Source organism: Nicotiana sylvestris, chromosome 3 (assembly GCF_000393655.2).
Source record: "Nicotiana sylvestris chromosome 3, ASM39365v2, whole genome shotgun sequence".
Classification (NCBI taxonomy): Eukaryota; Viridiplantae; Streptophyta; class Magnoliopsida; order Solanales; family Solanaceae; genus Nicotiana; species Nicotiana sylvestris.
The window spans coordinates 188,749,540-188,764,564 of NC_091059.1; the positions used below are offsets into that span (position 1 = coordinate 188,749,540).

At 40.8% G+C, this 15,025-nt stretch overlaps 1 protein-coding gene and 1 long non-coding RNA gene across 2 annotated transcripts; one reads left to right on the plus strand and one right to left on the minus strand.

The window, feature by feature from the left end:
* Nucleotides 1-6,517: 6,517 nt before the first annotated feature.
* On the plus strand, nt 6,518-14,567 carry LOC138888769 (uncharacterized). Its single transcript, XR_011406285.1, has 2 exons — nt 6,518-6,783; nt 13,590-14,567. It is a non-coding gene; the product is annotated as an uncharacterized lncRNA (long non-coding RNA).
* Nucleotides 7,056-14,792, minus strand: LOC104235686 (ABC transporter B family member 19-like). Its single transcript, XM_009789496.2, has 11 exons — nt 14,202-14,792; nt 13,603-14,058; nt 12,731-13,175; nt 11,955-12,009; nt 11,684-11,859; nt 11,343-11,507; nt 10,720-11,015; nt 10,117-10,433; nt 9,804-10,027; nt 7,778-9,697; nt 7,056-7,692 (listed from the first exon to the last, which is right to left on the minus strand). Exons 1-11 carry the CDS (start codon nt 14,369-14,371, stop codon nt 7,345-7,347), a joined length of 4,572 nt encoding a protein of 1,523 aa, XP_009787798.1. The 5' UTR covers nt 14,372-14,792; the 3' UTR covers nt 7,056-7,344.
* Nucleotides 14,793-15,025: the final 233 nt, after the last annotated feature.

The window sequence follows — 15,025 nt, forward strand, 5'->3', positions numbered from 1 at the left end:
TAATTCTCTTATTCCCCACTATATTAAACAAGTGTATTAGTTCTCACTACCACATGTCTTGTCCCCCACTATATTAAACAATGCATTATTGCTCATTACCACATGTCTTGTCCCCCACCATGTATTAAAAAATATATTAATTTAATATTATTAGTACTTAGTGGACAGAACACTCAAATTAATCATTTTTTAAAACTTAAAATCTCGAAAATACCCCTGAAACTACTGAAATTACTATTCTACCCCTGAAAATACTGCAATTTACCATTCTACCCTCATTCCTTTCAATCTGTACCCAAAAACCATATCAGCTATAACCAATTCACCTAATCAACGATCCAATTAACAAACAAATTCTGAATAAGCAAACTCGTCAAACAAACTCCTAATCGACAACATTAATGAATTAACAACAGAGTCAGATTCATATCAACAAACTTATCAGGACAAACAAGTAAATTTAAATCACTAAACTCAACATCAGTTGAACTCAAACTAAATCAAACAACATCATAACCAAGATGAATGATTCATACTAAATCAAAAACTAAAGACCAACACATAAACACTCACATTAAATCACTTGATGAAAAACTAACGAACTTCAAACAAAAAAAATGAACACGAATTAAATCCAACAACATTATAACAAAGATGAATGATTCAAACTAAATCACTCGTCATTCGAGATTAAATCACTTGATGATAAACTAACAAACTTCAAACAAAATGAACACGAATTATCTTTAATACAAACAAAGACGTGGGTTCGAATTCAAACCAACCCATCGGAACACAAACACAATCATAGAAAGAAGAAAAAGAGCGGAAGATGAATTCACTGAACGAAAAACTAAAAGAAAAAAGAATGGAAACCTACTAGTTTGAAGTCCGGGTTCGAACGGAACCTCGACGAACTTGAACAAACATCACTGTTTTCAACCCATTTTTGTTTTTGACGCAGTGACGATCGAGTTCATAGGTTTGTGGTCGTTCATGGATGAAGCTGGACGAAGAAGAAGGTGAAGCAGAAAGGGGGTCGACGGACTGCTTCACGTCACTGAAAAGTGGTCGACGAGGAGGTCGACTGACTGGTTGAGCTTTACGAAGAAGACGAAGACGAAGAAACAACAACCATGGTTGCTGGTCGTTCATGGTGGAGTTGGGGTGGTGACGACAAGAGGGAAGCTAAAGACGAAGCAGCAGCCATGGTGGCTGACTGGAGCTCGACGGACTGTGAGGAGCTGGAGGTCGACGCAACGGAGATGAAGAAGAAGCAGCAGCAGGTGAAGCTGGCTGGAGCTCGACGAAGAAGATGAAGACGGGGCAGCTGTTGCGTCAATGGCGACGGAGTAAATGGTGGTGAGGGGGCAGCCATGGATGGCGTGAGGGGGAGCAGATGCAGCGAGGGCAGCCATGGGAGGAGGGTTTGTTTGGGGGAAGGAGAAGAAGAGGGGGCGGGTGTTTTTTTGGTTTTTTAGGTTAGGATTTTTCAAAAAATGAAAAATGGAAGAAGGGGGTGTTTGTTTGGGTTATGGGGTGGACCGGGTCGGATTTACCCGGTAGGGGTTTGGTTAAGGGGTTATCTGGTTTGGGCCTGGTTGATTTAATTTAAAAGGTGGCCCAATCCGATTTTCTTCTTATTTCCAATGCTTCTTTTTTTTCTTCTTTTATTTTTTCTTAAACTAAAACTAAATTCTAAAAATCCTAAATTATCCTATAGAACTAAATTAATTTATAAAAGTAAAAATTAACTCTTAATAACAATTAACACATAATTAAATAGCAATTACGATAAAATCACACAATTTGGACATTAAATGCTAAAAATGCAACGTACATATTTTTTATAATTTTTTGTTCTTGTAAAACAAACTTAATTGCTCCTAATTATAGAATTAAATCCTAAATGCAAATGCGACATATTTTTATATTTTTTTATTAATTTAACAAATAAACATGCACGGAAAAATACAAATAATTATCCAAAATGCCATGAAAATTCTCAAAATGGCACACAAAGGAAAATTGTTTTATTTTGAATTTTTGGGAGTATTTCTTACATAGGGAAAAAATCACGTGCTTACACCAATGGCCAAGGCCATCGACAAAAATATGAGTTTGACTCCGCTCGAACTACGACGGGATACTACTTCGACACCAGCTCGAAGTTAACATCCCAATGGCCAAGGCCATCGACAAAGATACAAGTTCGACTTCACTCGAACTACGACGGGATATTACTTCGATATCGGCTCGAAGGTAACATCCCAAAGGCTAAGGTCGTCGCCAAATAAAAGGGTCCGACATCATTCAAATTGACAAAAATATAACAAAGATTGCCAGCAAATCAACAAAACAATTTTTTCATTAAGACAAAATATTACCAACACCTATCTTTACAATGGGCTCAAAGACGCCCTTACAAAAATCCTGAAGCAAAAGTAAGTACAAACAAAAAATTACACATCATCCATGGTAGCATACACATCTCCGTACCAAGAGTCAGACGCAAGAGGGTTTGCATCATTAGAGTTGATATTATCACTGTCAGGCGTAAACAGGTCATATCCGCATGCCTCACGAGCTGCCCAATCTTTAGCACGCATATCCTGAAGTTATACTTCAGATGCCCACCCGTCGGCGTGAAGAGCCTTGTACACATCAAGCTGGGCCTCGGCATGAACCCACAACTCAGACAAATGATGGGGCACGATGGGATCAGCCGAAGCACGGGACGTAGAAGGTTGTGAGTGTCGACGTGCGTCCTTCGTTCTCAGTGATGCCACTTGTCCAGTCAACACAGATAGCTCCGCCTCCAACTCCTTAACACGCCCCTGAAGCCCCGCTACCTTAAGCGTGGATACCTCCTTCTCCTTGGTCAGCTCCGACCTACAAACACTGAGTTCCAAGACCGCCGCTTCAGAAATAGCAGTCGCCAGTTAATCAACACTCATACTGAACTCACCCTTGAGCTCGTTAATTTCCGCCATTTTCACACCCAATTCGGCAGTAAAACTGGCTACTTTTGCTTGCAGGTCGGCATTCTCGACCATCACCCCTCTACTTAACTCGAGCTCATCTTCCTTCACCTTAAGAGACGCCTCGAGTTCACTGTTGCGGGCGACGGCCTTCATAAGATCCTCATCTCGCTACCTCAACTCCTCGACCTTGCGCCCCAACTGATCCTCCCTTTGTTTAAGCCCTTCGCGAAATAGTTGGAAATCAGGGTCCTGATGGTAGATGTCGGCCATCGCACGATGCTTGGTGCGATATTCTTGATATTTAGAATACATCTTCCCGTAGATGGCTGCCCTCTTCCTTTCCCGACGCTCACGCTCGATCTCTACGATAAGGGTCTGGCATAACAAGAAAAAAGTTAAAACAAAAAGACAGGTCGACAATAACAACGCAAACCCAACGACGAAAAGGAAGAGAAAGAAATCTACCTACAAGGTCATGCCAGTGATGTTCCGAGATAATTCCATGTCGCTCATCACTCTAAGCGCCTCGCTCTCGGGACAGGCACATAAAGGGGCTAAAGCAGACGCCACCTGATCATAGTTTGACAACAAGTTATAGTCCCCAAGGACAACTATATGCTGATCAGAACCCTCCACTCTAACCTCCACATGAGTATGGCGTTCTAAAAACTTGCGAACATCCTCCGAGTCGACATCCGAACCCGAGCCTTCGCCCTCGACGTGCAGGACCCCTTCAACGTTAGATGATGTGCCACCCTCAGTGGAGCGCACGGAGCCGCCTCCTAGGTAAACCTCTTCCGTCTGGGGAGACCTCCCTGCTAAGATGGCATCGGCCATAAACGTGGGCACAGGTGCCGTCTGCGACGCACCCATCCTACTTTTACCGGTGTCCATGACCACATCCTTCCCAAGCTCTACTCTCCTCATTTTCCTCAGTAACGACTCGTCCCCATTAGAGGATTCGTCCACGAGGTAAGGGGTCGGTGACCATATCCCGAGAAGGATCTTCCATTTGTATCGGCTGAGCACGACCCCCTCGAACGGATTCATTGAAAGTAAACTGCATTCCTGCAGTAGCGACAACCTGTCGAATGTAGGGACTGGGGCCCTCCGTCTAAAAGCTCCTCGACCTGTCATCATGAAGAGTCGTATCAATAGACAATGGTACATAACTAACGAAGTGATATAGGGGAAGACATTTACCAGATGAAACTCTTGGTCCAAAACATTTCACGAAAGCGGGCCAATCTCGGGTCTCCACTGCATGGGGCAACAGACGGGCTACCTAATCCCTTATACCTGCAATAGGATGGGGAGGACGCCCCATAGCTGCAAACGAGAAAAAAACAAACACTATAATGAATGAAGAAGAAAAGAAAGAGCAAAAGAAATGGCGACACTTATGATTCTCGTTCCACCGCTCCGGAAATCTAGCGGGGTCAGACACAATGTGTTCGGTTTTGACAAAGAAGTACTTATGCCAAAATTTACGACTTGCTCGGTCGTCGGTCCCAACCACCAGCCCTTTTGTCCCACGGTGCCTCAAATGCACCATAGCGCCCCTATGAAAGCTGGGTGAGAACAAGTGCAGAAGGTGATGAACGGTAATCTCGCACCCGCCAACTCCGCATACTTTGTCAACAACAGAAGTATTTTAAGCGTGTATGGGGAAAGTTGCGCTGGGCAAACCTGATAGAATCGACAAAACTATTCCACTAACGGGAGAAGGGGGAAGGAATGAACGATCACGAAGGGGTACTCATAAAAAGCACAGTACCCAGGCCTATGGACTTCCACGAAGTCCCTTCCCGCTGGAACCATATCAACATGAGCGGGGAAGCTATATTTTGTACGGAGAGCATCGATATGAACTTGTTTCGTTTCAGAGAGCACTGGGATAGGAGTAGGGGGAGGATCCTTGAGAAAGTCGCTTCGAGACATGGGGTGTCTCAGCAGCAACTCCTCTACGGTGGGAAAGTTGTCCCCCTCTTCCACCGTCATGTCCTCACCGCTAGAGGGGAGCGCCACGGACAACGGGGTGGCGTCAGAAACCCCCTCACGAGATTGATGTGTTCTAGGCATCTCTTCGACGAAAAAAGTGTTAAAATAACAGAGAAAGCTATGAACGAAGAATGGGAGAAGAGGAAGCAGAAAAACCGTTGGAACAAACACGGGAGGGATGAGAAAGGATAACCAGAAATGAAATGACCAAGAGTTTTTGAAAAAACAAACCCTCCACCTATTTATAGGATTGGGTGGCGCCAGAATCAAAGCGGAAGGCTGCAGAGTGGCACCGGAATCGAAGCGACAAGCCCTCAACCCCTATCTCGAAAACACACATAATGATGACGCACGTGGAGATGATGTCATTTCCCGATAAGATACACTATCCGGTGTCTTGTTGATCACGCTAACCTCCCATTGTTGGCCAAGCCATAATGCTTCGTAAAACCAAATTTCTCCACAAGAGTGGGTGGTGTCCGCTTATCAAGGACGCACCAAGTTGCAACCTCGACAAGCGGAGTGACTAACTGTATGGGTCCAAATTTGGACGACCACGACCATTGACGAATACGACAAACGACGAGATCTTCGTAGCTCGACGTCTTGTGGAAGACGACATACAAGCGAACAGAGACTGCATGACTTTTATAGTACTGTAGGCCCAATAGGGGGCATTAGGAATATTCTATGATATGTCTTTTAGGGTTCAGAAGGGGTTTGTCCCTTATATTATAGCGGGAAAATAACCTTGTAAAGGGGGTTTTTTAGCTAAGAACAGTGATTGTAATACTTTTCTACATAATGATTGACATCCTTAATGTTCGATCACTCATCTTCGCAAGATCAATAAATATTATCCATTGTGTTCATCTTTTATACCTTTGGTTCTAGAGTTTATTATATTTAGCTAAGATTTACTCCTTCATTTTCTTTAATTGATTTATTCAAAAAAGATTTCAATATCTTTTGAGTCAAACAGAGTTCTTGCCTACGTACTGGAAACGAGCATAACTATAGAAATTTGCATGTTTAATCCCTGAAATATTAATAAATGTTGATTCTGGTCCTTTGATATTTAGTTAATACATTTAAGGTTCAAATTATTGAAATGTGCAGTTTTATCCTTCTGCTCGTGAATCTTGACAAATTTTTGATTGTTAAACCATTTAATTACCCATGTGTTTTGTCAAATTTATTATTACTCCAAAGTGCAATAATCCTGCATAACTGGCCGCCACCATTATCCAAAATGAAAAGAAAAAACAGTGACAAGAAAACTCATTTATGCTTGTAACTAAAAACAGCAAATCCTTTTTCGCAGGAAGCACAGCATCAGACAATGGTGAAAACTGAAAAGTATGAGGAAAATGACATTTCCGGTAGCATATTATATTTCCGATGGCATATAAGACCTCTACTCTTGGTTTTCAAGTACTCCAGTTATGACCAAGAATGTAGTTTACCTGTTTGTGTTTTTGCCAGTATGAGGGAGGGAGGGAGGGAGGAGGCACTAAAGCTTACCATATTCAAGTATATAGTGGGCCAAGAAAAAACAAAGACTGAAGTCGGAGGGGAAACCAAGCCAAGAAGCAAATTTTATATTTTTCTATTGCAGGCCTCAAACTCCCCTTAGCTTCTAAGCCAAGACGCCATCTTTCTGGTGCTGTTCGAACAATTATATTGGGCCATTCCATTATCTAGTTTGATTTTAGACGACCCTTTTTGTGTTTGCACTTGAATGTTGTGCTGGTGGCAGGGTCACTTCCGGGAAGAGGAGGTGTAACTATTTCGAGAGGTAAGAAAAGTATTGGATTTTGACTTTGCAGTTGTATATAGGACTATTGAAAATGACATGTAATTCACTTTCATACCTGAGCTTCAGCTTATAAAGTATTCCGAGCTTATTTCTTCAAAGCGTTGATCTGTTTTGCGTACTTGACACTAAGTACAGCCAAAGGCAGATCCAAGATTTGAACTTTATGGGTTCTGAATTCTAGGATAGTGACCTCATGTGCTAATAACTAGGTTCGAATATAATTTTCTTACCCAGTTAGTGAATTTCTCAACATATATATAGAGGGTTTGAGCCAAAACTATTGGGTTCTGTAGAACCCATATGTTAAAGCCTATATCCGCCCCTGAGTGTACATTGTGATTTAATCTCTTCAGGAATTAAGAACATCCTTAAAGCCAAAAATGATGCTTGCTCATCGTAAACTTTTGGCTAGACTAGCTGTGTTAATTTACATTTTTCTTTCCGAGATTACTGAATAAGCAATGGATATTTTAATCTATATGATCAAGTAATTCCTAAGGACAATGTTTTGACGAGCTTCCAAATATTTCATAATCAGGTTCAAGAAAATGCCAAGGCTTCTGTTTCTGCCCGAACTAAGCTAGCATATAGGCCATCAAGGTGAGAAGCCGTGAGTTTGTCATGGCTTCCATATTCTGCTATTGTGCCCTCCTTCACAACAGCAATCATACTGGCTTCTCTAATTGTAGAAAGCCGATGAGCTACCACAATTGTTGTAGCCCTCTTGGAAATCTTCCTGAGTGCGTCTTGAACATGCTTCTCTGATTCCAAGTCCAGTGCACTGCTAGCTTCATCCAGTAAGAGCACCTTTGATTTCTTCAGTATGGCTCTTGCAATTGCTATCCGTTGTTTCTGTCCGCCTGATAACTGAACACCACTCTGACCGACCTGTAAAATAGTATGCCAAACTCTAGAGATTAGTCAAGTCATGCCCAGCTTACTCATTAAAATCAATAATATATGTGAGGCTTACCTCTGTTTCATAACCTTGAGGAAGCCCACTGATAAATTTATGAATGTGAGCTTCCTTTGCTGCTTCTTCAATTTCAGCCCATGAAGCATTAGGCTCGCCAAATGCAATATTCTCTCTAATGGTGCCAGCAAATAAGGCTGGTTCTTGACTGACCAGAGCTGTCTGCCTTCTCAACCACTTCAAATTCAGCTCCCTCAGATCAACCCCTTCCATTAGCACTCTCCCTTGTGTTGGGTCGTAAAACCTCTGTATCATCCATATCACTGTTGATTTTCCAGATCCACTTGCTCCAACCAATGCTACCATTGTCCCACCTCTGATCTTAAGTGTGAAGTTTCTCATCACTATTACTTCTGGCCTTGATGGATATGCAAATGTGACCATCTTAAACTCTATATCAAATGGCTTTGATATTTCAATCTTTTTTCCTTTCACACGCTCATTGCCTATTGAAGGCCTACGGTTAATGATAGCAAGCACAGCGGGTATTGCAGTTGAAGCCATAGAAGTATCTGGGGCGAGGCCAGCAAGTTGTCCAACAGCAAATGAGCTCAGCACAAGTATTAGGAAAATCTTATATACGTCACCGAAATTGGTATAACCTTGCTTTACCAAGTAAGCACCAAACCAGAGATTCAGGGTATATGCTCCATACATTGCACCTTGAGAAAGGCCTAGTGCTAGACCAAGCATCTGTGACCTTCTGACTGATGTTCGCTTGGGCTCAGATAAAGCTTGTTCAAATGATTTAACTATTTTCTCCTGAGTTGAGAATGTTGCCACAGTTCTTATATTTGACACAGCACCTGCAGCTATACTGCTAGCTTTCGTATAAGAGCTGTTGTCTAGTTTTCCTCCTACATTTATAATCAAAGTGAGGTAGCTTGCTCCTAGAGTAAATGGTGTGAGAGCAGTGGCCAAAAGAGCTAATCTCCATTCTAGTTTGAATGACACACCAAGTCCAACAGCTGCTGAGCTCAGCCCCATTAGCAGTACAGAAAACCTATCACCAACAACAGACCTGAAACTGACACAATCAACAGAAAGCCTTGACACTAAAACTCCAGTTGAATTCTCGTCAAGATCAAACCAACCAGGTTCTTGTTTGAGTATAGCTTTAAACAAGAAACTTCTAACTCTCATGGTGAGCCTGGTACCAGCCCAACCACAGAAGCCTTGCTGTCCTACCATAGTGAATATGCACCCAAATCCAAGACCAACAAGTATCAAGCAGAGGTATCCAACTTCCCTTTTCAATCTTGACATGTCTGTGTAAAAGTAGACTTTAAGTGCTTGCCCTAGAACTAAGGGATAGAGGGAGAGAATTGCACCTGCAAGCATGCCCAATATTAGCCCTACTAATAGCATTATCAGTTCCGGTCTCTGCAGGTTCCATAATTCTGAGAGACGATAGCTCTTCATCTTTGCTTGCTCTCCTTCTTCTACCTCTTCTCTTTGGATTCCTTCTTGCATAGATTCTTGGTACTTTGATCTTGAGATTTCATATACACTCTTTACTTTCAATACATCATAAGTTGATTTCTCATAGGCAGAGAATTCAACATCTTCCTGTTTTGACATAGGTTTTGGGACTGCTTCTGAAGCAAGCTTGATGAGGCCAAAGTAGGCCCCAGCCTTCTCCATTAGCTGATCATGGTTACCTGTCTCAACAACTGAGCCACGATCAAGAACGACTATAGTGTGAGCATTTCTTACTGTAGCTAACCTATGGGCAATCACTAACGTGGTTCTGCCCTTGGAGATCTTGTCAATGGCCCGTTGTACAATGGCCTCAGACTCGGGGTCTAAGGCACTAGTTGGTTCGTCTAACAGAAGAATTTTTGGGTCTTTAACCATTGCTCGAGCAAGAGCAATCCGCTGCTTTTGTCCTCCAGAGAGTTGGGTTCCTCGGTCTCCAACCTGTACAGGTACATTAAGTTTAGAAGTACCCTTTTAATATGCATATCGTTATCTTGTTAGATTATTGTGGAATGTGGAATATGAACTGATAATCCATATACTGCACCTGTGTATCATAGCCTTCTGGAAGTCTTGAGATAAAGCTGTGAGCATTTGCCGCAACGCAAGCAGCCATAGCCTCTTTCTTGGTAGCATTTTCTTTTCCCATCATCACATTTGCAAGTATGCTTGTCCCAAATAGTACCGGTTCTTGACCAACCATACCTATCTGACTTCTCAGCCACTTAACTTGCAATGTTCTTATATCATGACCATCCAAGGTAATTAGACCTGCCCAGATATTTGTAATTTCCTTAATCAGACATGAAAAATATCCACAAACAGTTATACTTGCTATATAAGAAAGATTCATACCCTACCCTGAACTGGATCATAAAACCTTTCTATAAGAGCAAAGATCGTTGACTTTCCACCTCCACTGGTGCCTACTAATGCTAATGTCCTAGAAGCTGGAATGACTAAGTTAAGAGACTGGAGAATCTGGACAGTTGGACGAGCCGGATATGCAAAGGTAACACATTTAAATTCAATTTTCCCTCTTACAGTTGACAACCTCCTTCCCTCTGGACTGTAGGGATCTATCTCTGGAATCCTGTCTATAACTTCGAATACCCTAGTAGCTGCAACTGTTCCTTGTGCAAACTGAGCAAAGTAAGATAGGGATAGAGCCAAGCCCCTGCACAAATAGACATATGATTTACTCAAGTCAGACTAGATATGCTGCCAATGACAAAAATTTAGTAGTTCTGTTTACATCAATTGGTAAATTATTATAATTTCCTTATTATGGAATAGTTGCCAATAAGCTGAATTCTGCTGCAATACATTGATGATCGTTAAATGTTTGCTTCCTTTAAAGTTTGAGACTTCCTCAAATTTCATTTATTAATTTAAGTTGATTAGCTTATTAAATCTTCTTCTGGTGGAGGGAAGATAGAGAGAAAAATGACAGAATTATTTACCTGCCCCCGACGTTAACCCCAAAGAAACAAGCAATGGCTTCACCACCTGAAAGCTCTCCCTTTGCTACAAGGATTGAACCATACCAGAAAGCCAATGCCCATGTCGCATAAGTAACTAAATAAATAACTCCAATTCCTGCTCCTTTAGCAAAACCGACCTTTGCCCCCAAACGCCCCGAATTCTCCAGAGATTCCACATATTTTGCATCTAAAAAGTCCTCTGCTACAAAAGCAGTTACGGTCCTAATTGAACTCATTGCTTGCTCTGCAATGCTGCCAGCTTTTCTATAAGATTCCTTTACAAAAGAACAACAAAACTCAGTGTGCAGTTTAAAGTGAACTAAACAGAGAAATATTAATTTATATACTTCTTTGTGAAACTATTTGAATAGAGCGGCATTTTGATGCATTTATTACAGAAATAATAGTAGACGAAAGTATTAAAATAACAAGGAAACTGTTAGTTTGATGGAGAAAATGCCACGTCAATATTGTAGCTGATTTTGGGAACTTGTAAAGGTTTTAGGAATGCCGTGAAACAATTTTGGACGGTCCAAACAGAAAGAGTGTCATATGAATTGGGAGAGGAGGAGTTATGCTGAGTTGCGTTGCATGCCTCTCACCTCTTCTTTCTGTGTGAGGCCAACATAGATGGCTTTATAAGCAAGGCCACAGAACATAGACAGTGGTGTGACTGCAAAAACTGCCAGGGAAACCTTCCATGATCTTCTAAAACCAACTGCGTAGCCGTTGATGAAAGTGAAGATATGGTGAACAAAATGTGCCATCTGCATGAGTACAAAATTACACAGGATCAGAGAGGCTGTTGTATGCATTTGATGTGAGTTCTCTTTGGATTAGTTTAGTCATTGTATAAGTGTGGTAAAGGTTAACACACAGCTTATTTCACTATTAAGAAGTGAAAATTTATCAGTTTAGAGTATCAATGGGCAAAAAGCAGTACCTTTTCTCCCATCACTTCTTGGATTTGTGCCACATCACTGGAAATTCCATGCATAATTTCACCAGTATTCAGTTCTGTGTCAAAAAATCCGATGTCCTGTCGTAAAACAGCTCTTAGGTACTTTGTTCTTATTCTATGAGCTGATCTTTCTCCCACCAATCTCCAGCAAGTTGTCTCTGGCATAAGATGATTAAAGTGTCACCTGTGATTACTCTCCTTTAAACTCTAAAATCCAGAATAATATATATGAGAATACAAATGTCTAAATTACCTAAGTATGCTCCAACCACGACTACTGCTGTTAGCCCTGTCATAAGCACACACACCTGAAGATTGTGTCAATTGTTATAAGATCTCTTGAGATTTAGATAATGAATTTATAGGCAATTAGTTGCTCTATTCAGGATTAATAGTATTCATTCATTTTTCTCTTTTAACTGCTAGCAGGAGAGAAAGGAGTTACTAACTGAGATCCTTGACAGATTCTTCATTTTTACTCTTAACTCTATTCAAATCCTCCATACAGAGGTCTCAAGATCAACTCATTTTAGTAACCCCCTCAAGTTTAAGCGGTTTACTTCTGACTCGTTTATTAACTAGACTGAACGGGTTGAACCCGAAATGGCTGATCAAACTATTGATCCAAAATGGGTCAAAACAATGTAACTGACGGGTCAAAATGTAACTCAAACCCAAATATATACAATATAATTTGGAGATTGGTAATTATGTAAATTTGAAAGAACTGAAGCTAATAATTTAATAAAAATACATTAGCTTCACATTTTTTCTTAAAAAAACAAAACAAAAAAAGGAGGGAAAGTTGGGTCATCTTAGACAAATTGGGTTATGACTTGTTACTTAACCCATTTTGACTCTAAGCAAACTTTCACCAGGTTGAGTTATGACTAGCTTATTGATTTGACTCGTTGACCAACCCGCCCTTTTGCCACCTACACCTCTACCAAATTCTTCTACGTCAATTTTTCTACGGATAAAAAATTGCGGGAAGGAGGAGCATACAATGAAATAGTAAGTATATATTACCATTTCCACATCCTTCATCATCCGATCTTTGTCTTTGTCCAGGGCAATTTTGTTTACGAAATTACCAAAAAGATAAGAATACCAAGGAAGAGATCCTCCATTTATTAGAGCCCCAATACAACCCAACAGCAGTAATAGTATATCCAACTTGCTTGAGTATTTGAACAAGCTCAACAACCCTACTGGCTTAGGAGCTGCTGCCTCCTCTGCATCATTTTCTTCATCGTGTATTATAGGATTCTTGTTAATATCATTGTACAAATCATTTCCATACTGCTGGAAATTTGATTGTCTAGAATATTGAACATGGTGGCTTTGTTCCTCGTAAACATGATCAACACACTTCACGTCACAATCAGAGGTGTCATTAATATTGAAAGTATGTTCCATCTGATCAAAGTGTCCATGATGATCTCTAACGATGCCATGATTATGAGCATTTGACCTGTAACGTAGTTTAGCACGATTAGTATAGCCTGTGTATAAGCTTTTGATACTGAAACCATTTGAGCTGTTATGTTTGTTGAATACATAATAATTAAGTGGATCTTTACACAAATAGCCGACTGGATTCACTGTTTACTTTTCCTAGCCCCGGTATACTTAGATTATCCAATGATTATACGTGGTCATACACATATTATACATGGATTATACATTTGTCAGCTATTCCTAATTTAAGCGGTTAAGCGGGTGGCTATTTAGGTTAATTCTTCATTAAGGGGTGATTAAAAGTCTGCTCTTCCACGTGCTTAGCCCATGTAAAAAGAATCAGGCCTGCACGTAGTGTGCTCTTTCTAAAAGTTTTAGATTTTAGATGATATGGTCACACAATTTAACAATGTTACTGATGATGTAGGTTGGTATCTGACCCGTCAATCTGGATTTGCCTTTCAAGATCTTCTATTCTGTCAAACTCTATCGACTGGAGCTCGTCTTGCACAGCCAAAGGACCACTTTTCCCAGCACCGGTCCCTTCTGTAATAGTTGTCAATTTTGAAGATTTGCGGGGCTTGCCCTTATAATCACGAGAGGCATAGGAATTCCCACTGGCCCTGGAATCAAAACTTTGAAGCTCAAGCCTTCCAGAAGTCTGGAGGCCAGAATAAGAATGATCGTATGATGGATTGATGAAGCTATGGAAAACACCATTAGTCGCCCGCGATAAGTAATAATCATTAGCTGATTTCCTGAAAATCCTACTCCCATGTGCTGCTGAAGTGAATGAAGCGTCAGAAGCTGTCCACGGACTTAGTGCTGCACTAAGGTTGCGATTATCGCGCCACCCTGTTGGCTCAAATTGCCAAGAGAGCTCGCCTTGCCATGACCTGTCAAAATATTGTGTCACGTTTACTTCAACAATTTTTATATGTACAAAAAAAAAATTGTTTTAGCCTATTTGTCCAACAAGACTTTCCGACAATGGGGATTCAGTTGAACCTCTTTCAATACATGTAGCTATGCGACTGACCTGTCATCATCGGAGGCAAAAGGACTAGCAGGTGGGGGGTTGCGCACACGACTAAAGTTGTTGTAGGACGAAGACATTGACATTGAGAATGATGTGGAAGGTTGCTGTGAGACCACAGGTGTAGTATGGCGTCTCTGCCTAGTGGAAGATGAAAACTCAGAATGAGCCATTTGGATTAATGCTGTTGATGATGAAGAATTTCTTATTGTGGCTCTGTTCAAGTTATAGCATGGTAGTAGACAAATATGAACATGGAAAGGTATATTTACAGCTCTCTATTAACAGTTGTTCCCAGGATGAATGTTTTTTAACAACAAAATGCCTTTGATCAATCCGCCATATTAAGATGCCTTCTGGTTTCTCCAAGACTAATAGTAAGTGGTTAATGCCTTTGTGTTTGTCAAATTTTGTCAAGTTAAACAGCTGAGGACAATATTAAAATTGACAAATCAATCATTTTCTATAAATAAAACTGATTACTGTCGACTGCTCTCGTAATCTATCTAAGAAAAAAAGAAAGACACACTTGGTGAAATTTGGTAGGCCGGCTTCTAGTTTATAGGATATGCTGACCAGCCGGCATGAGAATGATTTGTGGTCTAGACATTGGGCAGATGTATATGGAACACAACTGGTGAATATTTTAGAAATATATATATTTATGTTAAGTTCGAGAGGAGCCGGGTACAGTGGTAAGAGTTATCGTCATATGCCATGAAGTCACAGGTTCACATAGAAGCGTCTTTGCAAGATAAGGTCAAATCACGGAAATAGCATCGTAAAGATCAATTAGTGAAGCTTTGGACCGTAATAAGTGCTTACTT